This window comes from Nicotiana tabacum, chromosome 17, assembly GCF_000715075.1.
Source record: "Nicotiana tabacum cultivar K326 chromosome 17, ASM71507v2, whole genome shotgun sequence".
Taxonomy (NCBI): Eukaryota; Viridiplantae; Streptophyta; class Magnoliopsida; order Solanales; family Solanaceae; genus Nicotiana; species Nicotiana tabacum.
Window position 1 is genome coordinate 123,269,454 of NC_134096.1, and position 27,976 is coordinate 123,297,429.

General features: G+C 36.3%; 1 protein-coding gene across 2 annotated transcripts; it reads right to left on the minus strand.

Annotated features, from left to right (window-relative positions):
• Window positions 1-21,553: 21,553 nt before the first annotated feature.
• On the minus strand, window positions 21,554-27,454 carry LOC107804303 (uncharacterized). Of its 2 annotated transcripts, XM_075235000.1 has the most exons (5): window positions 27,122-27,454; window positions 25,329-25,415; window positions 23,277-23,399; window positions 21,953-22,072; window positions 21,554-21,871 (listed from the first exon to the last, which is right to left on the minus strand). In XM_075235000.1, the coding sequence occupies exons 1-5, from the start codon at window positions 27,156-27,158 to the stop codon at window positions 21,807-21,809; spliced, it is 432 nt and encodes a 143-aa protein (XP_075091101.1). In that variant the 5' UTR covers window positions 27,159-27,454; the 3' UTR covers window positions 21,554-21,806. The 2 variants fall into 2 exon arrangements, with proteins under 2 accessions (XP_075091101.1, XP_016483662.1); XM_016628176.2 differs by lacking the exon at window positions 25,329-25,415 and having other exon boundaries at window positions 27,122-27,452.
• Between the last annotated feature and the right edge of the window lie 522 nt (window positions 27,455-27,976).

The window sequence follows — 27,976 nt, forward strand, 5'->3', positions numbered from 1 at the left end:
CAATTTACTATAACAATAAGAGTACAAAAGAGAGTACAAAATTAGAGTAAACACTCTAATTAATCCCAAATACCCTAAGAGAATGATCTCACAAGATCACTCCAAAGAAAAGGTTCACACAAGTGCTTCCCAACACTAACTCTCATACAAAACACTCTTAATAAAGGAAGAAACAAGAATGGAAGACAAATCTTGTTGGTGTGTGTAAAATGAACTAATGACTTTTCTTTTTATAGGCAAAAAAACTTTGATCTCTTAGGTGTAAAAGAAGAGATACAAATTGTGCAAATGATGTCCACCACATAATACAATATTTTTGGGTCCCAAAGAATATTATCAATAAAGTCTACACTTTATAAATATATTTATGCTTATGTGAGATGGACTCCGTTAGCCTGACCATATTACATTACCCGAAAAATTGATCAAGACAAAGGGAAAATCATGATTCCCACTCTGAAAAATTTTAAGAAGATCGAAATGGAATAATCAAAAAGCAGAGTAAAATTGTACGGTACAATTTGTACCCAATGAAACGATGGCGACAAAATTTAAATTGGGAAATCCTCTCTGCATCAAAATCAAAAGCATCTTAATTACAAGTAAGGCACTGTCAACCTCAATGCCACGTGTTTCTCTCATTTAGACTGACCTAACATGACTCATGCTTGTCATCTTTTCTTCTCTACATATTAATAAAAAAAGCATTCACCTCATACTATTTGAATTCAGTTACCTTATTTAATTATAAATTTGCAAAAACATGAAAATACAATTTCGATTGCAAATGCCAAAAGGTTCAACTCTTGATCAGTAGTTACTAATATTTTGCAGAAGTTCAAAAATAACAACAGGCAAGTGGCAAGTAGTAGCTAGCAAATCACAATAGAGGAATCACCAGCAAATACCTGAACTTGAGTTCAAGGCAATTTGAAAGAGAAGGCAAGTCAACAATATAATTAAATTAAGAGAAACTAGTAATTTGAAGTTGAAATTCAGTAAATATATAATTGAAGGCTGAGCAAACAATATATACTATTAAATCAAGGAGACAGGACACGTTCCTGTGCTGGAACTCCATCCCTCACAAGAAACAAGAGAGGAAAATTTTCAAATCTTGAGGAAGAAAACTATGCAAGTACTCAACCATATATAACATACATTCCATCGCACATTATTGGAGTCAAAGGGGAAGTATCTCCACAATCTTTGAATTTATTAATTGTTTTTGGACGAATGCGTATTTTTGTCACTTTTTTTTGGGTGGGGTGGGGGGTGGGGGAGGGGGAAGAGGATTGAGTAGCAATTTCATGCATGGGAATAATATATATCTCAAACTTTAATTGTACATTTTTTAATTATTGTTTTTGGCTATTTATGATTGGAACGGATCTTTAAACAGGTTTCGAGTTTTACATCGTTGTTTGGACGGTATTTAGTTGAATAAATAAAAAGCATATGGTATTTGTAATAAGTGAGGTCATATGTTGCAGCCAAGCATTTGCAGAGACATCTAATTCAAAGTAATAAAAGTAGTATTAATTAGACAAACTATATGAATGACTTTATTAAACCTATTATGAAGCTACTAAATCTTTTAACCCTAACTACTTATTCGCCGGCTTATATATTTAGTGACCCAACTACTTATATCACCAGATTATTAAATTTTTGTATAGTTTTGGTTAATATAAACTTTTGGTTTTTGGTTATCCACCTAAGCTACTAGACAAGAAACTTATTAACCTACAAAAAAGCAATAATTAACTATTTTACCGTTAGTTTCGTCTTTTGGGATGAAAGCAAAAATTGTAAGAAGGGTTTCAGATCAAATCCTGAATATTACTTGTAAGTGAAGTTTTTAAGTATCAGTTTGGTCGCAATCTTGGTTAAAAAAACTTAAGAAGGTAGGGGACCAAACATGAGACTAGGATATTGGTACTTTTTGGAGGCTCCAAAAGTTTTCTATGGTCCAAGAAAATGACAGTAAATTAGATACTTTGAGTTTGTACGGTATGTATCGATGATATAAAAATTATTTAGTTTACTCGAATTATTTATAATATTATTAACAGAAAAGGGTAAAAAATATCCTTGGACTATTTGAAATAGCTCAAAAATACCCTCCGTTTGTTTTTGGTACCAAAAATATCTCTGTCGTCTATCTTTTGGACCATAAATGCCTCTTAAACCGTTAGTCTTGCCATTGAAGCTGACATGACAGTCCAACTGAGTTAGATTTGCTTACATGACCATCTACCTAAGCAATCCAGTATGGCGAAAGGTTTATTCTTTGTTTTTGAATCCTAATCACAAAAAATGAAATCAGAAAATTAAAAAATACCAAAATAGTTCTTGATTGGGATTTATGATTTGATTAAAAAAAACTCCATTGTGGTGAAGTTTATTTGAAGTTGTACATGTGTGTCAAAGGATCGAGCTCATTGATTGGGGATTTTTATTTGAAGTTGTACATGTGTGTCGAAGGATCGAACTCATTGATTGAGTTTTAGGGTCAACAGATCTGAGGCTCAAATTTAATTCAAATGGTTGATTGTTATTGGAAAACTTGTGTAGTCATTCTTTGTTTGTCAAAATTTGAAAATAGCTGCTAATTTAAAACCTTCTTGATAAAATATTTTGTAGTTGTTGTTGGGTTATTGAAAATAACTGCTGTCAAATTTTAAGAGTTTTAATTGTATGTTAGTGTAAATTGTTTCGATATTGTGATTTGAAGCTAAAAAATGAACTTTAACAACTGATTTCTTGGTTTGAACATCTGAGATGATTAGCTTAATCCCCCCTCCCCCTCCCCCCCCCCCCCCAAAAAAAAAAATCATGAAAGAGTTCTTAAAAGCTTGATAATTTGAAAAGTCGTTTTGTGAATTTATGATTAGTTTGATCTGAATCTTACTAGGGATTGTAAAAATTTAGATCAAACTAATCATAAATTCACAAACTTTAGCACAATTGAGTTTTTTAATCAAATCATAAACCCCAATCAAGAACTATTTTGATATATTTTTTTAATTTTCTGATTTATTTTTTTGTGATTAGGATTCAAGAACAAAGAATAAACTTTTCGCCATGCTGGATTACTTAGGTGGATGATCATGTAAGTAAATCTAACCCAGTTGGACTGTCATGTCAGCTTCAATGGCAAGACTAACGGTTTAAGGGGTATTTGTGGTCCAAAACATAGACGGCGGGGATATTTTTGGTACCAAAAACAAACGGAAGGTATTTTTGAGCTATTTCAAATAGTTTTTAAGGACATTTTTGGGCGCCCTTTTCCGTATAATTAATTACAAATAAATTTTTGGAATAATCATCATTGTTAGTTTGATAAACTTATGTGATAGTTGAACTGTTATTGCAAGTTACATGATATGTTAATGGTGTAAAATCTCTTTAAACTATGCAGTAATGGTAATAATAAGATTTCGTCTCAATGTCTCAGAATTGTAAAAAGGTATTCCCAAAGGAATTTTTACCAATATATAATATAATTTTATTTACCTCTTTTAAAGAGATTATCACGTAATTATATTAGCATATAAAGTATTAGATTCCAATATTATCCATTTTCTCTCTTCCTCTTTCTTTTTATCACGCCTGATTGTTTGTTCAATCAAATGATTCTTTCAAAATTCACTAAATACAATAATCACAACCAAAAGCACAAATTTGGGTATCCCCGGAATACATAAATAAAAAGGCAGATATAGGAGCAACATGACTTAATGAAAATGTTTGATTCATGATGTTCCTTTCTGGATTCCTTTTCTAGGAACAAACTTATGCTATATGTTGTTGGATTATTGTCACTGATCATTGTTTAGCTTTTTCGCCTAGAGAAGAAAGGTTGTGGAATCAAACACTAGCTGTTAGTTCATTAAAAAATTTCATTGACAGACATGAAAATTTTTTGAAGCTTTGAATATGAAATTTAGATTCTGCGAAATTATTATTTGTTTGGATTGGGTGTCACTGCAAATGATTGAGGATATTATTTGGAGTTTATATCTTAATTTTGAGTGAATTTGGTGAATATTCTAGTTGATTTTGGTTGAATTTTAAGATTAAAACTCGAGGAGGAAGACATAAACAAATTGTATATATTTTGTATGTCGGAAATAAAAACAACATAAAAATATGAACAAATTGTATATAAATTGTAGTTTTTGACCGGATTTATGTACAAAAACATTGCATTTTGATCAGATTTGTATATATTTTATAAGAAAACTTTAGTTTCGTTTTGTAATTAATAGAAAAACTTAAATAAACTGGGTAAATAAATTTAAATTTTCGTTTATATACGAAAAAGTCACATTCCAAAAGTCAGTAATGACATGAGAAAATTGAGTAATAAAAATGCTCTAGGATGGGTGTCTAAAACTATGTAGGTGGACCATTCAAATGGGATAGTATTATTGCACAAATAGAACCCTAGCTAGCAAAACATTTATTCAAGCCCATGTGAGCAATAGAACTTGGACCAAACTAATACTTAAATTACAAATGGCAAACCACAGATATACGTTCATGAGATACATGCAGTGGCGCGGACCCACGTGGTGGCAAACTGAACCCGCTTTACCAAAAATTAATACTGTGTATATGTATAAATTAGGATTAAAGTTGTGTAAATTTTATATAAATATTTTATTCAAGCCCATGTGAGCAATAAAATTTAGACCCAACTAGTACTTAAATTACAAATGGCAAACAACAGATGTATATTCATGATCAGATACAGGGGCTATAAGTTCTTGAGCACACTAATGTGTTTTATGATATCAAGACAAACACTTAAATTTTAGTGTTAGATCTAACAACTAATTAGATATTCATATTAATTAGTTGGATTTGGATCTAACTAATCCACTGGTGCAAATAAGTTTTGAATTATTTGTTCGTCGTTGCGTTTAATGTTTGCTATACAATCATTGACTTATTAGCCATATCATTAATGTACATTTGAACCAAAAAGAAGAAAAAAAAGAAATTAAATCCATGCATGCAGATGATACAGTGTCCCCACCGCGTTATAACTTTAATTATTAAATCAAGGGAGTCAAGATTTAGTAATTTGATTTTGACCCTTAAAAAATTAATATTTGATCTTCCAGTTCCTAGGATACCAAGCAATCTTGAGCATCTCCACTTTAAGTACTGATTGCTAGTATTAGTAACAAAAACTAATTGAACTAATAATTAATGATGGCTCCAAAAGCAGTGCATGACCACTTAAGTGTGATTAAACTACAGCTTATGTGTGATTAATCTATAGAAATTTTCAGAAATCAAGACTATTAATTTCTTATAGCTATCATATATATAATTACTTCCGATAACTACTATTTAGTTGTTACGCGACTGTATTCTATGTATTCGTGCTACTGTATTCATGAATACAGTAGCGGAATTCGCCTAAAAAATAGGGGAGTCCAGCTGTTTAATAACGGAAAGAGGATAAATTAGCGTGTATCACTCCTAATTTAACTCAACAAAATTAATTCTACATAAATTTCGCTGCAACTGTGTTGTATTCCATGTATTCATGCGAATGTATTTATAAATATAGTGAGGTAATCAAGAAATAGGATGTATACTGTTCCATTCAATTTGATTGTATACATTGTATTTAATTCACAGATATTCATTATTCACTATTATACATTGTATTTAATTCACCGTATTAAATTCGACTGTATTCAAACAACAAAAATCATAAAATACGGTGATATTCGGCTGTATTAAAAAAATATAGACTTCGAAATACATAAATACAAGCGGAAAAATAATATATTTATACAAAAATATAATGTATTTGAGTGTATTTGTACATAATACAATATATTTATATCATTGTATGTGACTAAATAGCAAAGAAGAGAAGAAAGTTCGCCGAAATTATATTTTTCGGCCAAGCAAAATACTGTATACATTGTATTAAAACTAAAAATGGAGACGAATAAAAAAATTTACATATAGAAATATAATTTAAGCAACAGCATCCCCCAAAAAAGTACACATGCCAATTTTTGGTGCGTAGACATTTTTTCTGCGAAAGCACAAGCAGGGAACAAGCTATGTTGGACCAGCCGCCTAAAGCACAACAACCGGATTCTTCCACCGTAGCTCCGCCGCCACTCTTCCACTTCTCTTCGATCCAAAATTACCTGTGAGACCCCAGTTGTTTCTCTCTTCTCTTACGTAATATACGTAACGTGGCGTGGTTATATTAGGTATATATGATTGAGTATAGCACATTGGGAGAATAAGACTGAAAATGTGTGGTAATATCAAGGAACTAAACTAAAGCTTTAAGTCAAAGGAATCCCTTAAACAAAGGTTCATGGTTAAAGAAATGGCTCGGGTAGCACCCCGCGCGTTCGGAAGGTTTAAGTTAACTTGTACCTGCGGGATAAGACTAAGAGTGTATAATATACTAAGAATAATGTGTTATGAGGTATTATAATATCACACTGGTCAGATGTTAAGTTTTGGAGTCAAGCAAGTTGCGAAATAAAGGTCGGCAAAAGTTATCGTAAATTTCTCTAATAAATTTTCTAAACTTTGGGTCAAATGTATCAGATCATTTCTCCTAATATATAAAGAGTTATATGACCCACAACCTATCAAATCGAAGATCTACGAGTCTAGTTTGCAACCAAAGTAATCTCACATCAAACCGACATTGGAGTAAAAAGTTATGACTATTTTACCGCGGACTATCCGGGTTGAAATCGGGTCGCGAACCGGGTCGGGTCAAACAAGTGGTATAAGTCGGAAAATCCGACTTTTAAGACCCCAAAACATTTCATCTTCGTCCCAAAGCAGTGAGAAAGCTTAAGAGAGGATTTCATGGTGTTCTTTAGTGATTAAGGTGTGTTTTTAATGATTTCTATCGTTAAAGTTTACCCCCGTGCCTAGAAGCGCAATCTCTACGCTTTGCAATCGTTTTTCCCTTCTATTAGCTATGTTTGGAGCTATTTTTGGAAGATAGGAAATTGTTGTTCTTGCTGGTTCTTCAGGATTTATACTTGGTTTGCCAGGGTAATCATCTTGGGACTCTTTTATGATCATTCTTACAAAGTTCTACGGGCGTTTTGTCAAGTTAGGCTCATATGGAAAATCTGCCGGTTTAAACTCATTTATGAACTGTTTATAGGTGTGTATAAGTTGCATATATATAGTGGTTTTGAAGATTAGGACGTAAGGAACAACTTTCGTAAAGGAACTATATGCATTCAGACGTTCGTTGGAGAGGTATGTTAAGGCTAAGAAGAGGATACTTATTCTTGATAGTGACTTTATTTAGTTGCCTGTAGTCAATGCACATCCGCAAGGACCCATCTTTCTTTCGAACAAAGAGCACCGGAGCACCCCATGGGGATGTACTTGGCCTAATAAAGCCTTTATCGAGCAAGTCCTTCAGTTGTTCCTTCAATTCCCTTAGCTCTGCAGGAGCCATTCTGTAGGGAGGAATGGATATAGGCTGCGCATCAGGAAGCAAATCTATAGCGAAATCGATTTTCCTTTCGGGGGGAATTCCTGAAAGCTCGTCAGGGAATACCATCGGGAATTCATTCACAATAGGAACCGACTGAAGAGTCGCTGGCTCCTTATCTATATCCCTAACATGAACCAGATGGTATATACAACCTTTAGCAATAAACTTCCGAGCCCTAAGGTATGAAATAAACTTACCCTTGGGCGTGGCTGCATTACCTTTCCATTAAAGGACAGGCTTACCAGAAAAATGAAATCGGACCAACTTTGCACGACAATCAATATTAGCATAACAAGCTGCCAACCAATCCATACCCATAATGACATCGAAGTCTAGCATAACCAATTCAACTAAATCAACAGAGGTTGGACGGTCATTAATTAACACTGTACAATCTCGATAGACATGATTAGCTACAATAGAGTCGCCAACTGGCGTAGACACCTCAACTGGTTGTGGCAACAACTCAGATCTCATGTCAAGCTTACCAGCAATAAGTGGAGTAATATATGAAAATGTAGAGCCGGGATCCATCAATGCATAAATGGCATGAGAATGTATTGTCAATATACCTGTGACAACATCTGGGGATGCCTCTGAATCCTGTCGGCCTGTGAGTGCATAAAAGTGGTTCTGGCCACCACTAGAACCTGAGGTGTCTCCTCCACCTCTCCCCCTACCACGGCCCTGAGTAGACTGTGGACCTGGTCGGGGAGCACGGACTGAGGGCGAAGAGGCTGCTGTGAATCCTGAAGGCTGAGCTGGTGTACCTTTGCCTAACCCCGGGCACCGGCTAATATAATGTCCTGTCTACCCACAATGAAAACATGCACTCAAACCCTGTCTACATTGCCCGGTGTGCAGCTTACCGCACTGAGTACATGGAGGAGTAAGCTGTCTCATCTGTGCAGAATGCTCCTGTCGACGGCCCTCAGGCTGGCCTGAGCTCTGCCCCGGTCCTGACTGAATATAACGATCAAACCGCTGGCCCTGCATATGTGGTGGGAAACTACCTGCTGACCGAGGTGGATATCGATGGAATGGGGGCTTGAAATCACCCCGTGGCTCCCTATAAGACCCCATAGTACGAGCCCTCTTACTCTGCTCCCTATCCCTGCGAGTATCACGAATCCGACGGGAAAGGTCCTCTGTAGTCTGAGCGAAAGCCTGTATGCGGGAAATATCTACATCATCCGATAGGGATGCAACCCTACAGTCTCTAATCAGATGATCCCCCAAACCATCCACATAATGATGAACTCTAGCCCTCATGGTACGTACTATATCTGGTGCATACCTTGCCAAAGAATTAAACTTATGGCTATAATCCCTCACACTCATATCCCCCTGCTTTAGGCTAAGAAACTGGTCAAGACGGGTCTCCGGAACCTCCCGTGGCAAATAATGGGCTAAAAAAGCCTCAAAAAAGTCCTCCCACTCTGCTGGCGGAGCATCAGGTCCTCTAGATCTCTCCCATGCCTCATACCATAAGACGACTACATCACGTAGTCGAAAAGAAGCCAACTCCACAGCCTCGGTGACGGAGGCATGCATCACCCTCAATACTCTATACATATGGTCTATAAAGTCTTGGGGATCCTCAGTGGAACTGGATCCTGTAAATAATGGAGGGGCCAAGTGAAGAAACTCTCATACCGTCGAGCTTCCTATCCGATCTCTTCGGGCATCTGCTCCTGACTCTAGCTGTCGCTCATGAATAGAAACCATCCTAGTCAGCAACTGAACAGCCTCCCTCATCCCCTGCTCCCTAGTCTCTGATGGGGGGAACAATAGGTGCTGGAGGTCCTGTGTCTCTAGCTGCCTCAGATACCAATGGAACTGGTGAGGCTGGGGGTACTGCATCTTCCTGGGCTCCAACAAGTGCTTGGGAAGCTGAAACTAGGGGTACTGGAGACTCACTGTGAGCCTCTAAGGGAAATCTATCCCTCTGACCCGGTGGGGAACGACTGGTACCTTCTTCCGGATCCATACCTATCTCTCGATGTGCCATCTCCTGAGCGTAGGTAGCCTGTTAGATAGGAAACAAAAAGCACGATTTAGATTACATATGTTCTTATAACTTCGCTCTATAGCACGATCTATTAATTGAAAGAAATGTAACCATTCCTAAATTCCTCATAGCCTCCTGATTATAAGTGTGGTGCACAACACACCCATAAACAAGGCTCTACTAGACATGGCTTGTGGACTCCCCGGGATACGACCTGCTCTGATACCAAGTTTGTCACGCCCCAAACTAGGGGAGGCACGACTGGCACTCGATACTGTATTCGATCGAGTTAGCCACTAAACATACTAGCTAACTAGACTGGGGGCCCAACAGATCGGGCAGCACAACATCTGAAATACTAAGCCTGGACCATAAGGTCATGACATGAATAACAATAAGCCATATAAACATAGGTAGACAAGCCAAAATAATAAAATACTAGCTGGCCGATGAGGCCGCGACTGAAGACATACATGCCTACACACCTATATATACATGCCAAGCCTATGGGCTGGAGACTGAAAGCAGCAAAAAAAGAAACCCAGAATATTGTGTCCACAATAGCCTCTAAGAGTGTCATAAGCACTATCGGGATAAGGCCCCAATTATACCCAAACTGTACAACAAAAGTAACCATCCTATGAAAGCTCTAGGAAGAGGTGGAGCTTACCAACTCACAGCTGAACCTCGAAATCCTAGCGGAAGGGTCGATCAGAGTCCCTACCTGGACCTGCACGCACGAAACAAAAATGCAGTGTCCCCAGGCAACGGGACATCAATACGAATAAAAATGTACTGGTATGTAAGGCAGAAAGTAGAATCATACATAGCTGATGTAAAAAGGTAATAAAGATACCACCTGACACTGAAACTCTGATAGCCTCCATGGACGACATCCGACCTCATAGTAATAAAATATGCATGGTATGCTCGTGTAATCGTATGTCGTGAATACATATATATTGATGTAAATGCATGACATACCCAACCAAATACTAGCAATGGCGGTCTCTCCCGGTAGCTAACCGGTATTATATTGCCAACCTGTGGCCATCTGTACAATATATATAGTCTTTCGGGCAAATAGGCCCCTTACCTCCGATTATAGCTCGAAGTCCATGCACAATATGTCATGTATGATATGAACTTTGAATGCACATAATAGTCCATAACAAGAACTTAGCCAACCTTGGCTCATTGGTACTCTTATTCTCATAATCTCATAATCACCTTCGTATCGCATACAAATGTCTCGTGGAACCTCATATCTTTTTTAATAAGTTTGAAAACTTAACTCGACTTTTAGAAAGATAACTTAACTTTGAATATGTTCATAAAAAGCTTAAGGTACTTCACTTAGTCCTTATACCTGATTTCTTGATAATTAGTAAAAGAAAGTATTTCAAAAAAAAAAAATCAAAAGTTTTAGTAGTTTAAATATAAAAATTGATGACTTGTTCGACCAGTTACAAGGTGCCAAATGCTTTTCGAAGATCGACTTGCGATCCGGTTATCATCAGCTACGAGTCAGGGATATTGATATCCCAAAAACAGCATTTAGGACGAGGTATGGCCATTTTGAATTCCTTGTCATGCCTTTCGGGCTTACAAATGCCCCAGCAGCCTTTATGGATCTTATGAACCGGGTATTCAAACCATTATTGGATGAATTTGTGATTGTGTTTATTGACGACATCCTGATATATTCGCGATCGGAAGCCGAGCATGCGGACCACTTGCGAGCTGTATTGCAGACTCTCCAGGACTACATGTTATATGCTAAATTCTCTAAATGTAAATTTTGGCTAACTTCTGTAGCTTTTCTTGGTCATGTTATTACCGGCGATGGTATCAAGGTTGATGGCCAAAAGATTAAAGCTATGATGACTTGGTCGAGACCCTTGAATCCGACAGAGGTTCGTAGCTTTTTAGGCTTGGCAGGGTATTACCGAAGGTTTGTGGAGGGATTTTCCTCTATCTCTGCACCATTGACGAAACTGACACATCAGGGAGCTAAGTTTCAGTGGACTGAGGCATGTGAACAAAGTTTTCAGGAACTAAAGAAAAGGCTTACTACGACACCTGTCTTGACTCTTCCGGATGGCACCGAGGGTTATGTTGTATATTGTGATGCCTCGAGAATTGGCCTAGGTTGTGTTCTTATGCAGCATGGTAAGGTTATCACGTACGCCTCCAGACAGTTGCGAAAACATGAACAGAACTATCCTACGCACGATCTTGAGTTAGCCGCAGTTGTATTTGCCCTAAAGATTTGGCGGCATTATCTATATGGGGTTCATATTGATGTTTTCACCGACCACCAGAGCCTTCAGTATTTATTTAAATAGAGGGAGCTGAACCTACGACAAAGAAGATGGCTAGAATTACTAAAGGACTATGATGTTGATATTTTATATCATCCCGGCAAAGCTAATATTGTTGCTGATGCCCTTAGCCGGAAGTCCATGGGCAGTCTAAGCCATGTTGAAGCTGATAAGGTCAAGATGACCAAATATCTATGCCAGCTAGCTAGTTTGCAGGTGCGTTTGGTAGATGCAGAGGGTGGACGCATTCTCGTTCAGAATACGGCAAAATCTTCTTTTGTTACTGAAGTGAAAGAGCGACAACACGAGGATCCTGAGCTTATAAAACTGAGGGAAAGTATTCCACAGCAGCGACAACTTTTATTTGAGCTAACTGGAGATGGAGTCCTTAGATACCAGGGCCGCTTATGTGTACCGTCAGTAGGAGAGCTCCTTGCCAAGATTCTTTTGGAGGCCCATTATTCTAGATATGCAGTTCATCCCGGAGCGAAAAAGATGTATCAGGACCTTCGATAGATCTATTGGTGGAATGGAATGAAAAAGGATATCGCGGAGATGGTAGCCCAATGTCCCAACTGCCAGCAAGTTAAAGCCGAACATCAGAGGCCTGGAGGCCTAACTCAGTGTATTGAGCTTCCATTATGGAAATGGGACATGATAAATATGGACTTCATCACTGGTTTGCCTCGCACTCCATGGAGGTATGATTCTATTTGGGTAATTATTGATAGGCTTACAAAATCTGCTCATTTCTTGCCAGTCAGGACGACATATTCAGCCGAGGATTATGCCAAGCTTTACATTCGAGAGATTGTTCGCCTTCACGGAGTGCCATTATCTATTATCTCTGATCGAGGGGCTCAATTTACAGCATATTTTTGGAAATCTTTTCAGAAGGGTCTAGGCACGCAGATAAATCTTAGCACCGCTTTTCATCCGCAAACGGATGGACAGGCAGAGCGTACTATTCAGACAATTGAGGATATGTTACGTGCCCGCGTGCTAGATTTTAAAGGAAGTTGGGATGATCATCTACCTCTTATTGAGTTCGCTTATAATAACAGCTTCCAAGCTAGTATTCAGATGGCTCCTTACGAAGCACTATACGGGCAGAAGTGTAGGTCGCCGATCGGTTGGTTCGAGGTCGGGGAAGCACAGTTGCTAGGTCCTAACTTAGTCCAACAAGCAATGGAAAAGGTAAAACTTATTAGAGACCGGCTGCGTACAGCACAAAGTCGGCAAAAGTCTTATGCAGATGTTCGACGACGAGACTTAGAGTTTGATGTAGAAGATTGGGTTTTCCTGAAAGTATCGCCTATGAAGGGCGTCATGCGATTTGGAAAGAAGGGGAAGCTCAGCCCCAGGTATGTTGGACCGTATAAGATTATTCAGAGGATTGGTAGGGTGGCGTACGAGCTTGATTTGCCTTTAGAATTAGAAGCAGTCCATCCTGTGTTTCATGTATCTATGTTGCGGAAGTGCATTGGTGATCCTACACGTATTACGCCCATTGAGGATATTCACATTGCTGAAGACTTATCTTATGCAGAGGTACCAGTATTTATTTTAGATTGGCAGGTAAGGAAGCTTCGAACTAAAGAAGTGGCTTCCGTGAAAGTGTTATGGCGAAATAACAACATCGAGGAAATGACCTGGGAAGCTGAGGAGGAAATGAGGAAGAAGTACCCCATCTATTTACGACTTAAGGTGAGTCGCATTTAAATAATTGCCAATTATTTCTTTACAGCAACTTAATTGGATTTTAAATGACTTGAAAGTGCAATTTAATTTTTTTTTTATTGCGAGATAGCTATACGAAGCCTAGTAGTTGGAATCTTCAGAATTTGATTTATGCTTTGCAAATGTAACAAATATAGCCTCGCAAATAACGTATTAGCGGACAAGAAATGAAACCAAGGAATTGACTTGACCCATTCGCAGACGAATGTTCTTAAGGGGGGGAGACTGTGAGACCCCAGGTGTTTCTCTTTTCTCTTACGTAATATACGTAACGTGGCGTGGTTATATTAGGTATATATATGATTGGGTATAGCACATTGGGAGAATAAGACTGAAAATGTGTGGTAATATCAAGGAACTAAACTAAAGTTTTAAGTCAAAGGAATCCCTTAAACAACGGTTCATGGTTAAAGAAATGGCTCGGGTAGCACCCCGCGCGTTCGGAAGGTTTAAGTTAACTTGCACATGTGGGATAAGACTAAGAGTGTATAATATGCTAAGAATAATTTGTTATGAGGTATTATAATATCACACAGGTCACATGTTAAGTTTTGGAGTCAAGCAAGTTGCGAAATAAAAGTCAGCAAAAGTTATCGTAAATTTCTCTAATAAATTTTTTAAATTTTGGGTCAAATGTATCAGATCATTTCTCTAAATATATAAAGAGTTATGTAACCCACAATCTACCAAGTCGAAGGTCTACGAGTCTAGTTTGCAACCAAAGTAATCTCACATCAAACCAACATTGGAGTAAAAAGTTATGACTGTTTTACCGCGGACTGTCCGGGCTGAAATCGGGTCGCGAACCGGGTCGGGTCAAACAAGTGGTATAAGTCGGAAAATCCGACTTTTAAGACCCCAAAATATTTCATCTTCATCCCAAAGCAGCGAGAAAGCTTAAGAGAGGGTTTCATGGTGTTCTTGAGTGATTAAGGTGTATTTTTAACGATTTCTATCGTTAAAGTTTGCCCCCGTGCCTAGAAGCGTAATCTCTACGCTTTGCAATCATTTTTCCCTTCTATTAGCTGTGTTTGAAGCTATTTTTGGAAGATAGGAAATTATTGTTCTTGCTGGTTCTTCAGGATTTATACTTGGTTTGCCAAGGTAATCATCTTGGGACTCTTTTATGATCGTTTTTACAAAATTTTACGGGCGTTTCGTCAAGTTAGGGTCATATGGCAAATCTGCCAATTTAAACTCATTTATGAACTGTTTATAGGTGCGTATAAGCTGCATATATATAGTGGTTTCGAAGCTTAGGACGTAAGGAACAACTTTCGTGAAGGAACTACAGGCATTCGGACGTTCGTTGGAGAGGTATGTTAAGGCTAAGCTTCGTTCTTCCTTTTAGCACGAATTTTGGGAAATTCCTAAGACGCCAAATGTGATATTTTACTATTCTGTTGCTAGAAAGACCTTCTGTGAAAGGCATTGGTATCGTAGCTGAAGTATTTTCATGATGCTATTAGGTTGATATTCCACTCGTTCGGTTAAAAAGGGTATTCGACGTCTATATATGTTATTTTGTCGGCTTTCTTAAATATATGTCCATATATATGAATTCTTATTCGTTTTTGGGTGGTGTGACTTAAAAATAAAGGCATTTAATATTTGCGATCAGTCCTTCCTTGTTAAAGTATATTTTAAAATCTCTAAAGTGACACGTCGATTTCAAAATTTTCAAATATAATTTTTATGTTTAAACTACTAAAACATTTGATTTTTTTTTGAAATACTTTCTTTTACTAATTATCAAGAAATCAGGTATAAGGACTAAGTGAAGCACCTTAAGCTTTTTATGGACATATTCAGAGTTAAGTTATCTTTCTAAAAGTCGAGTTAAGTTTTTAAACTTATTAAAAAAGATATGAGGTTCCACGAGACATTTGTATGCGATACGAAGCTGATTATGAGATTATGAGAATAAGAGTACTAATGAGCCAAGGTTGGCTAAGTTCTTGTTATGGCCTATTATGTGCATTCAAAGTTCATATCATACATGATATATTATGCATGGACTTTGAGCTATAATCGGAGGTAAGGGGCCTATTTGTCCGAAAGACTATATATATTGTACAGATGGCCACATTTTGGCAATATGATACCGGTTAGCTACCGGGAGAGACCGCCATTGCTAGCATTTGGTTGGGTATGTCATGCATTTACATCAATATATATGTATTCACGACATATGATTATACGAGCATACCATGCATATTTTATTACTATAAGGTCGGATTTCGGCCATGGAGGCTATCAGAGTTTCAGTGTCAGGTGGTATCTTTATTACCTTTTTACATCAGCTATGTATGATTCTACTTTCTGCCTTACATACCAGTACATTTTTATTCGTATTGATGTCCCGTTGCCTGGGGACACTGCATTTTTGTTTCGTGCGTGCAGGTCCAGGTAGGGACTCTGATCGACCCTTCCGCTAGGATTTCGAGGTTCAGCTGTGAGTTGGTAAGCTCCACCTCTTCCTAGAGCTTTCATAGGATGGTTACTTTTGTTGTGCAGTTTGGGTATAGTTGGGGCCTTATCCCGACAGTGCTTATGACACTCTTAGAGGCTATTGTGGACATAATATTCTGGGTTTTTTTTTTGCTGCTTTCAATCTCCAGCCCATAGGCTTGGCATGTATATATAGGTGTGTAGGCATGTATGTCTTCAGTCGCGGCCTCGTCGGCCAGCTAGTATTTTATTATTTTGGTTTGTCTACCTATGTTTATATGGCTTATTGTTATTCATGTCATGACCTTACGGTCCAGGCTTAGTATTTCAGATATTGTGCTGCCCGATCTGTTGGGCTCCCAGTCTAGTTAGCTAGTATATTTAGTGGCTAACTCGATCGAATACAGTATCGAGTGCCAGTCGTGCCTCCCCTAGTTTGGGGCGTGACATTACCATTCTTCCACCGCAGCTCTGCCGCCACCTACTTCTCCGAGTCACCGGAGACATCGAATCTCCGGATGACGCCACGATTGTGCTGATTTGAGGGAGAACAGAGAGGATTGAGAATCTTATTGATAGAGAGAAGGAAGAGAGAGAAAAAGAACATAATTGTCGTATTTCATGTATCAATGGTAAGATATAAAATAAATATATATTTTGCTATAAAATAGAAAATGTAGTTATAAGTAATAGTATTTTGAAATTATTTTGATTTATAATAAACATGGTGTAATAATTCGCTATAGGAGTTAAAATTCTCTAATTAACTGCAGCTTTTACTCATGAAAATTAACTCTTAGCTCCCTAGTCTACACACTTGGAAGACACTTAGCTATCAAGGTGATTTAACAGTACTTATATATTAGAAAATGTCTTTACCCCATTTATATTTTTTCGACTTTGGGAATTCAACTCAACCCTTAAATACACTAAGCTATACCTGCAAGATATTTTTGAGAATTCCCATATAAGTTCAAAAAGTACTCTTTGAAACCAAGAACAAATCAAGAGAATCCATCGGAAAAACAGGTGGAGCATGTGCAAATTTGTCATCACATTACATGGCAATATTTATATACTTAGCTGGCGTTTGGCCATAGATTCTCAAATTTATTTTGAAAATTTTGATTTGGGTGAAGTTTGATTTGAAGATGAAAATGTGTTTGGACATGATTTTTCAAAACATATTTCACTTTTTATTTGAAAAAACATGGAACATGACTTATACCCACAAGTTTCAAAAATTATCACAAATACCCAATAGTACCAAACAAACAAACTTGCTATCTTGTATATACATAACCTTCATTACTCAGATTACACATAGGAAGTCATCACTCAGATTACAATCATGCCTACACCACAACGTACAACTAAAATAATTAGCATCATCGTTTCATGCATTAGAGTACAATATAACAAAATGAAAATAACAGTTAGCTCAATTTTTCTTTAAGTCGTTAAACCATTCGACTTGATTTTTTTCGGTCATATGAATGAATATCTTGCGAAAGCTGGGGTTAAGTAAGAAAGGCACTGCTGGTGAAAATTTTTCGTCAGCTAAACCATGTTTTTGCAAGACAAATTGCAAGTGGGTAGTCACAGCTTCCTCAGAGTAGATATCAATCTCAGTTTCTTTCGAGAGCAGATACAAAGAAAGAAGCAGGAACAAGAGCAGAAATTGAGGTGATTATTTAAATGTGGGCTCTTTTATAAACTATAAAAGTTTGGGGTAATATTTAAAAAAATTTAAAAATGTAATGGTCATGTTTTGGTCCAAAATCAGCAATTGAGATGATTTTGGGATTTGGAATCTTGCCAAAATGTGGGCAAAATCTATGACCAAATATGTATTTACCAAATAAATTCCAAATTTATTTTGACAAAATTCATGGCCAAACGGGTCCTTAGCTTAGGGGAGAAAGTCATCGGGAATAGCTTCTTCCCAATTACCAATTGCTAGCGTAAGAAATTTAATATTTTTTTCTTGATTGTATTATTCGAAAACTTTATCATTTTTATTGGTTAAATGTATTGATAACATTATCTTATTTTCTTATAACGTACGGTATCATTCGGATCAGCTTAAATGCGTACACCTTCTATCAAGTATTTGTTGTTTATTGAATACTCGTAATCTGAGTTAAAAATAGCATGATTCAACCAAAGAGTGTGTAGTTTATTGACTCCACAACAAACATTTGGAGGGCTAGTTTATCAACTTCACCATTACTTTTGGGAATACTACCTGAGACGGTATTTCCCAATAAACTCTAATCTTTCTTTTTCTTTTTGTTTTTCTGAAATAGGTCTAGAATTTGAAGTAACGAAATGTTTGATATAAAATTTTACATTAGCTCCTGATTGGTCAAATTGTCACATACTCACATAATATTGGCAAAATCTTTATTTTTCTTTTTGCAAGTACTATTCCATCCATTTTAATTTAAATGACACGCTTTCCTTATTAATCTATTTCAAGAAAAATGACGTATTTTTATATTTAGAAACAATTTAAGTTTAAACTTTTTATTTTATCTTCTTTTCCTTTAATGCGAAGATTTTATAGCCACACAATTATTGTGTCCTCATAAAGCTTTTGTCGTTTAAACTTTTAGCACCACATATTTTAATTTTTTTTTTCTTCTTAAATTTTATATCAAATAAAACTAAATCATTTAAATTGAAACGGATCACGTAATTGGTCAAAGATGTTGATCTTTGTTAATGCTATCCCAAAGTCACTGCTGACCTTTATGTAAGAGGTGGAGAACATCATTTTAAAACGTTGGGAAATGGCTACATGTCTAGTTCCAAAGGGACAATATCTTTGATTTATGTACCCAAAGTGCCCTAATCTTTTTTGCTTTTATGGGTAAATGTAAAACTCTTCTAAGTATTCAGCGTGAAATTTTTCAAAGTATATCATGGTTTTTGCTTTGAAATAAAATACTCAAATGCACCTTTGCGGCCGCCGTGTCCTACTTCCCATCTTAGGGTGTCATTAGGAATTGTCTATGTAGGTTTATAGAGGATTAGGAATGTAGGTTAAGTCCAAATTAGTTACGTACTATTTTCTTTTTGGATAGGCACAATAATGAGGGTTTGGAAAATGAGTAAATAACATCGGACTGGCTCTTCTTTCTAAAGTAAGCACTAAATCTTTGACTCAAAATTTAGGGAAGAATTTCACTCTTTTTTTCTTGTTAAAGGAGAATTTCACTCTAGTTTAAGCTCCAATACAAATTCACGACAAACTTATAGCTAATTTAATTGTTGCTAAAAAGGACATGAAATCTAAACTTTTAGCATTCACAATTCACAAACACCAACGAATAGTATGAGAATAGTAGAGGACTCACACAAGGGATATACTTGATTTATACGGCTACAGATTAAAGGAATTTAAGTTCTTTCCACAAATTGAACTTTCTTGCTATACTTCAGAGCGCCTCATAAATTCATCACTATACAAACTTAAAAAAAGACAAAAAATTTCCCATCTTCCAAGTAACTTTTTTTTTCCTTGCAGAATATTTTAGAGGGAAAGATAAGGAAAATAAAAGAAAACGATAAATGAAAATCTTTTAGACCATTATAAAGGAGCAATCAATGCATTATTAATACCGAAGTACAAACTTAGCTAGCGTTTTGACATAAATTTGATTGAAACTTGAAAAAAGAATTTTTGAAGTTGTGTTAAAACATAATTTTTGAAAGTTAAAATTTTGTTTGGACATGCATTTTATTTGAACAAAAGTTAAAGTTTTATGAGTGAAATAAAATATTTTTACCCAAAAACTGCCCATAAACTAATTTTTGGATTTTTGAATCAAAACTTTATCATATTTCTTAATTTATTTATTTATTTTAAAAAATAAAGTCAAAATCTACGGTCAAACGGGAGCTTAGATTAAGCATCTATACGTTACCACATGCATTTGTGCATAATCGCTTATTGTGTTTTGCTTCTACCAACACCATAATTAATTATCTTATAATCTTACAAAATAAAAAGATTTAACTATGATCATAATAATAGTTGGAAATTTTACCTCCTATAGCAAAGTTATACACCCTATTTATTATAAACCAAAATTATTTTAAAATATTATTTTCTATAGTTACCTTTTATATTTTATAGCAAAATAAGTATTTATGGTATATACTACTATTGCGGCATTAAATACACTATTTATGTTTTTTCTCTCTCTTAGACAGCTGGACACGCCTATTTTTAACGTGATTGTCGTTACTATATTCATGAATACATGACGCGAATACAAGTGAATACATGCGCATACAAATGGACTGCCCTGATTTTAAGTGCTTTTTACTGCTATATTCATGAATAAAGCAGCGCGAATACATGCGCGTACAACTGGACTGCCCTTATTTTAGGGGCTTTTTGTTGATGTATTCATGAATACATGGCGCAAATACATGTGAATACATGCGCGTACAACTGGACTGCCCTGATTTTAGGCGCTTTTTGCTGATGTATTCATGAATACATGACGCGAATACATGCGCGTACACTTGATGTTGTTATTCTTGGAATATCTTGTTGTTAAAATTAGCACTGAGGTATAAAGGTCGTGATTCACATTGAGCCAAAGTATTAGGTTGTGAAATACTACTCTTGTTGAGTTATTCACTTCCATTTATTAATGTTGAGATTCTTGTGTACAATGCGGTTGAGCCATGGACTATTTATTGTGAAAACACCGTTGCTGTTAATATTTTGGGCAAGTTGTGATATTTGGCACTTGAGGTGCGATTTGCGACACGTTGTGATTTTGATACGCATGATGTGGTATAAGGTTGTGAGGTTAAAACACATGCTGTGAGATAAGGTGAGCTTGATAAACTTGTTTCTAGTAGGGGAACTACTTGAAGCCACGCGGTGTGATAAAGTTGGCTAAAACACGGGATGCTATTTCGAGAAAAATGATTTTCAAAACTAAATGCAAAGCTCCGGTGGTGATATAAGAAAAGATTGTGGATTATTTTTTTGATTTGAGATTATGAGGCAATACCTCGGTCGTGACTCTTGTTGATATTTCTCTATTACTCCACTTTTGTTTGGTTGTTTTGTTTCCTTGACTTAACATTTCTTGTTTTCTTCCGTGATGCATTATTTGCCTTGATTCTGTGTAGTTAATTTTGGCATATTTCTTACTTGTTTCATTTCCATTGTTATTATTAGCCATTATTTTGTGCAACACAGAAAGTACCAGCATAATATACTGAAAATTGGAGCACATGTGTATGAACTTCCAGCATATTATGCTAGAACTCCAGTATATCATCCTGGAAGTTCAGTATATTATGCTAGAACTCCAATATATTATGCTGGAAGTTCACATGTAAAAAATTCGAACTCCAGTATATTATGCTAGAATATTTTTCCGGATTTTGAATAGTGTTTTTGTTCAAATTTATCTTTACATGAAAAATGACTAAATTTCAATTACTTTTGAAACTGTGATTATTTTTCAATTACCACTAGTAAATCTTGCTATTTTTGAATTTCACCCTATAAAAGATCCAATTTACAGAAATTAAATTTGGTGATTATGCTAAGTCTCTCCAGCTTGATATTACATGGTTGCTGCTGTGGCAAGATGATTCTTGATATCATGAAATGAAACCATAATGCATAAAAGGAAATGTATCTTTGAAAGAAATGACTAGTGAGAGCAATTTACACCATTTACAGTCTCAATGAAGCATGATACTTGACTATATTGCCTTTTCAGTTTTCACCAATCAAATTTGTTGGTTCGCTCAAAACATATTTGGGCAACTCATACTTGGCACCTGCATTGGAATAATTACCATCAGTGTGAGATTCTCAGGAATGGAAGTTGGAAAGTGTTGATCAAACTGTGTAATACAAACCTCTCTCATCATAGCAGATAGTTAAATCAGGGACTTGCACAATTATCCCAGCACTGTCCACGAACGCTTGTGCAAGGCTTACGTCTGCCTCTGCAGCAGCTCGTAGCGCATCCCATATCTCTGAAAATGGAGTATAATATGTTGTAAGAATATGATTTTCATACATTACACTGTTTCCGAAGTGAACCTTCCTACTTGGTCTATTCACTAAATACAGCAAATATATTACCTCACAGCAGCTAATACGTTCAATAGCTTTATACAATCTCTAAATTTTAGCAATCACCCCCACAAAACGTTATCATATACTTGCTGTCCCATCAATTTGGGACATGAAAAGATGAGGTTCAATGCATTGAATAAAGGGCAGCCCGGGGAAGGGCCGCGCTCTCAAATATGAACAGCATGGACTGAAAGCAAATCAATATTGAGGTTTACTAGACAGCCTACCTGGGTGCAATCAAAAAGGGTTCTCTAGAAAGTTGACATTTTAGAAAGTTAATCTTCTTTTCTTTTCTTTTTTGAAAAGTCAAGAGTACCATTTCATTAGAAGTTAAAATTAATATTTCATTAGCTAATGTGCCTTCTTTTAGATGAACTATTTGAAAGAAACTGATGCAGCTTCTCTCAAACAATATGCAAGGCACCACATATCTGGAGATGAAACACATTTCTAATAGTTAGCAGTATTACAAACTGATAGCACCCCCTGATGCTAACAAGATTACAAAATTCACTTATAGAGAGTTTCTATAGATGATTTAGCAGAAAATTTCTCAAGGATCATTAATGTTGTTATCACTCAAGAGCATGTTGTGAATTTAGTTATCACAATGACTATGTTCTCAGAAGTGAAAACAGCCGAAATAGAGCGCATTACTTAAAATTATATGTAGGACGCATATTAAAGAAGAAATATTATGCTCAGCTTGATTTTCATACATTCAGAGTCATTCTTTTCTAAAAGAGAGATCCAAGTTACTGACTACTGGAGCCAGATCGTTATGATCAAAAGTTTAATGCATGATAAAACTTAAAAGCACTCCTAAAGTCAAACTTACAGCAACTTATCATCAATAAGGATCTTTCCGATCCATACTTAAGCAGTTCCGACATACCATATACTGTCAATCCACTCTACCCCAAGCTCCCATATAGATTGTCACACATCATCAGATGTGTATTCTAGAGTTAACAATTCACCTATCACTAACTGGTTAGGCAAATTTAAACACAGTGGCTAACAGTACTGTTTAACTTGATCATGCATCCAGCTCTATTGAAAGTGGTTCCAGAAACTTGCAGAATTTATCAAGAAATGTACCTTTTCTACCCCCATAGTGCGGGGCAGTGTCCCAGAATTCATCACGCATCTGTACAAGCTGAGCTCTTGTTATTGGTTCTGAGTGTTTCCATGGCTTTGGTTTTCGTATCTTCTTAACAGTTTCTGCAAATGAAGGAGCAATATAAGATGTCAGCAAAGCACAATACTTTCAATTGAAACACATATCTAATACGAACAGGAGAACGAAGAACAACTCTTAAAAGACTTTTCACATGCTTATTGGAAATTTAGCATCCATCTTTACTGCTCTGAATTTAAAGGCTGTTAGAACAGATAATCAGATAAGATTCCAGTTAATTCATTTTGTTCTGTATTTCTTTAAATGTGGACGATCCTCTTAACAACAACCTGTCCGCTTCACATTGGGCTACTTAGGCACTGGGGCATTATTCTATTTCTTGCTAACGCAATTAGGTGCACATGCATGTATTTATTAGCAGATTATAACACAATACAAATCCCGATGAATTGTGAATAGAAAATTTCGTGTTTTCCGAAATGGATCTCATGAAGAATGAAGCCACCACTAACTTCTTCTGGATCAAAATGTTGAGTAAGGGAGTAGGATGATAATAGAGGAACTTACAGCCTCATAAAGTAGTTTGGATGATCAAAGGTAAATTACTGATAAAAGCAAGGAAAGAAACAATAGCCACTTACCCATTACTTAGTTTATAACAATATGCGATCAATGGAGACACCATCTTTGCCAGATGTTATGGCTAACTGGTTGTTCGGAGGAGAATTCTTCAAAGAAGGGAGAAGAATGAACAAAAAATACAAAAGGCTATTCCGTTGCTTTTGTCCAAAAGAAGGGGAAGACAAAAAGGTAAAAACAAGGTTCTTTCTTTTTGTATCCTTGGTGATGACACTAAAATAACTAGAATTTTATATTGGATGTAACAAGGGCAAAGGATATGGCAATGGGTAAAAGTCAATTGTCTAGAGCGCGGCACCACAGAGTAGTAGCAGTAGCTGGAGGGTCAAAAGACGCCCATCACATACATATCCCAAGTGGAATGTATCTTGAATTCTTAATTCATTGAACACCCCTTATGGGTGTAAGGCGGACCCAAATCATTATGCTCACTCTAACAGCCACCAAAAATAAGTTATATCAGCAAGCATAATTTGGCACAAGAACTTCTGTCCCACATTTTTGGATTGTTTAATCGGACTATAATTTGTTAATCATGCACTATCCTCCTTTAAAGCCGGTATCTTCACTTTAGAAATAAAGCTTTCAACTATCTCTTTTCCCTTTCAAAAGGTGATTCCTTACTAAAAATTAAATTAGCCAACAATGCAAAGAACGACAAATTTCTGAGAACAGATTCTAAAAAGCAGATAGTAATTACTAGTACTAAAAATAGGTGATCTAACACTATTTAGACTTTATCTTTCCAGGAATACAACTCTCCTAGAATGCCACTCTAAAGCGCCAAACAATACTCCATTCAGTTACATAAAGAACAAGCTAAATGGATGTACTAAAATATTAGCACTAAATAATCATCAGTACTTCAATATAACATTCTGTAAACACAAACTTAGCAGGAGATGAAGGGCACTAGTTACAGAAGAAACTATGTTTTCTTATGAGGGAGAAAGAATCAGAGACTAGAAGTATCATTTATAAAGAGGAAATTAGTTCAGAATCAATAGAAAACTGCAGATCATTGAATAGGAAAAAACAGCAGAGCACATGCTCATAACAAAAGCCTAAGAGATACATGAGAAAGAATGGAAAGTCAAATATAGAAAAATAGAAAACCATGAGACAACTCGAAATACCTAGAGCTTCTAATAAAGAGCTGAAGTCAGCATATAAATAACTACAGCTTATCTACGAAAACAAACAGAGCTTAATTGCAAGTACGCAACCAAATCCAAAAGTCCAGACTAATAGTAGGTTGATAAAGAAGTGAGGCAAAACTGGCAGACAAACTTAAAGGGCTATGGACTGGAAAAATATGTGGAACTGCAAAGCAAACACAATTCAAATCATCCAAACAAAGGGCAATTGTTTACCATATGTTCTTTTACTCAACTTTGCTATGATGAAATGGGTAACAGCCCGCAGTCCACCTTTCCATACCATTGGAGAAAAGGATATACCTAGACAAAAGGTATGCAATACCAAGTTTCATAGAAGAAAAAACTTTTCCTAGTGCGTTTTCCATATTCAGTGTAGCAAATTATTTGATTTGACTATTTCAATACACCTCTTTCAGAGGAAAAAATCAAACAGTCAACTAATACATGAACTTTGATAATTAGGAATTGAAGATCAAACCTTACAAGATCCAAATGATGAAAGTACTTCAGGTTTTGACAAAAGCTCCAACATGCTCTACCATCTCCTTTTACAGGCTAAAATCTTTAATTTATCAACACTGACTTGCTAAAGGACACATTCTTCATTAAACATGGACTGTTATATTTTGTCCTCAAATATTACCAAACCGTGCTATTTCAGTCCTTCCCATCTGCTCCTCGATTTCTAGCTTTGTCCTTCTTATTACATATCTATCTTATCAAGTAAAAATTTCTCCAGATAAAGCATTGCTTCACAGTAACCTGACATGCTACCATAGCAATACACGATTCTTCGTTAGTTAATATAATTCTCCTTTCAATCTCACCGGATACATCTAGTTAAGTAACATAGCAGTTGAAGGTACTCTGCCACTTGGCCAACCTATTTCCAGTGCATACTTTTTATTTCTGCATCTTTCTTCTGCCAAGTATCTAATTTATTGCTTTTAGGGTATTCCTTGACTCTCAAATAACACAATCCATTTATTCAAATTCTTTTGCACCTAGATCTTCTTCCAGTTAAATCTTCTTCAGATATGACTTCAAAATTCAAATATGCATATGACAAGACCGCGGACATAATATAAGGGAACAGCACAAATAATTGGAGACAGATTTACCACAATAGTTTATCAACATATTCTTCATTGTCACACTCATATCTTAAGTCAAATAGGCAACACATATGATCCCCACAACTACAACCTAAGCCATTAGTATCAAACAGCCACATTATCTAACAAAACTGAAACTACAATTACATAAATAGTGCAAATACCTACCCAATACCTAATTCATCACTAATTATTTATTATGAAATATTACTTACTTAAGCACCACTTAAATAGTCAAATAACCAAAAAACAGTTAAAAGCACTATCCGGAAGAAACTTCCCACGAAAAGGCAAAATTATACATAGCAGTAAACTCAAAACTAAACAATTACCACCAAAGGATATGGCGGGTGGTAAGCACCCACCTATCCTTACCTAGAGGGGTCAGTCTCGAGACCTGGGAATGGAGTTGCCCCTCGCAGGGAGCACTTCCCGAGGTGGAGCTAGCCTATGAGGTGCCGAACCCAACCATTTTTGCTTAATCATTATATTTGTATTAGAAAATTCATTAAATATACATATAAATATTCAATTAGGAACCCGCTTCCGTTGCAAATTCAGAACTCATAAACTGGCTCGGCCTCTGAGCACTCGTGCGAATCTGGGTTAGTCGGCCCCAAACCGGACACCGGGTGAGAAACCCAAAAAAATAAAGCACAGCTAACCAATTTTCTTAGCGCAAAATAATTTGAAAATACAAAACGACTGCACCAAATATCAGTATAACCAGCTGAGAATCTCCGATAACTGCTAAGCAAATATACTTGACCAAGAATAACAAGAGAGCAATCAACTTTCAAACCAAACGCAAAAACTCACAGCATACATCAAGAAAACCAAATGGGTATCACTAAAAATTGGTGAAGACAATAGTTTCAGCAAGAAGAGTACCATCTCCTTTGGAACGTGAGGATCCGGCACAACCCATAGTATCCAAGAACAACCCGGGAGTCAAATTCCCAGTCAATTATTGCTAAATGTGCGTCGATGGGGCTAATTTTATATGCGAAAAAAGAAACAGATTTTGAGTTGATTTGTGTTTCTTTTGAGGAGGTATTGTTGCGTGCTCACGACTCTCTCACTGACGGCTTCTTCACGCTGTTTTTTTTTAACTAGGCATTTGATTTTTGATTTTGGGTGAAATTAGAAACTTCGATCTTCCAGAGAGAAGAAGGTTTGGAAGAAAGAAAAGAGAGTCCACTCTGATTCAATTCTTGAAAAATTGCTTGCGACTTTGGTTTATAGTTGTTACATTAGGCCTTCTTTTTCTTCTTTTATTATTATTTTTTTTTTTGGAAAATCACTAAGTTTATTATTGTTGTTATTGTGCAGGGGTGAAATCGGGAATAATTCACACTCCGATTTTCCGGTGAATAAGACGGAGTGAAGGCATGAACATACGAGATCGAAATCGAAGTAAGAACTCTTTGTATCGACGCCCGTGAAAAGTGAACGAAGTGCTCGCCATCAGGCCTGATAATACGAGACGCACCCCGGACTCTGGACAAGTTCTAAGACCTCGAAAAGCACAATGAACTATTATATACATGACGGATAGAGGGCCATAATATTCGCAATCAACCGGATATCACGGCGTGGATCTCGATCGATATCGATTACGCATCAATAAGTAATGAGAAAGAGAGATTTTTACCTTTTTTAGATTTGTACTATAGAAGAAACTCTCCTGCTATATAAAGGGGAAGCTTTTCTTTGATAAGACATATTATAACACGCAAATCAAGG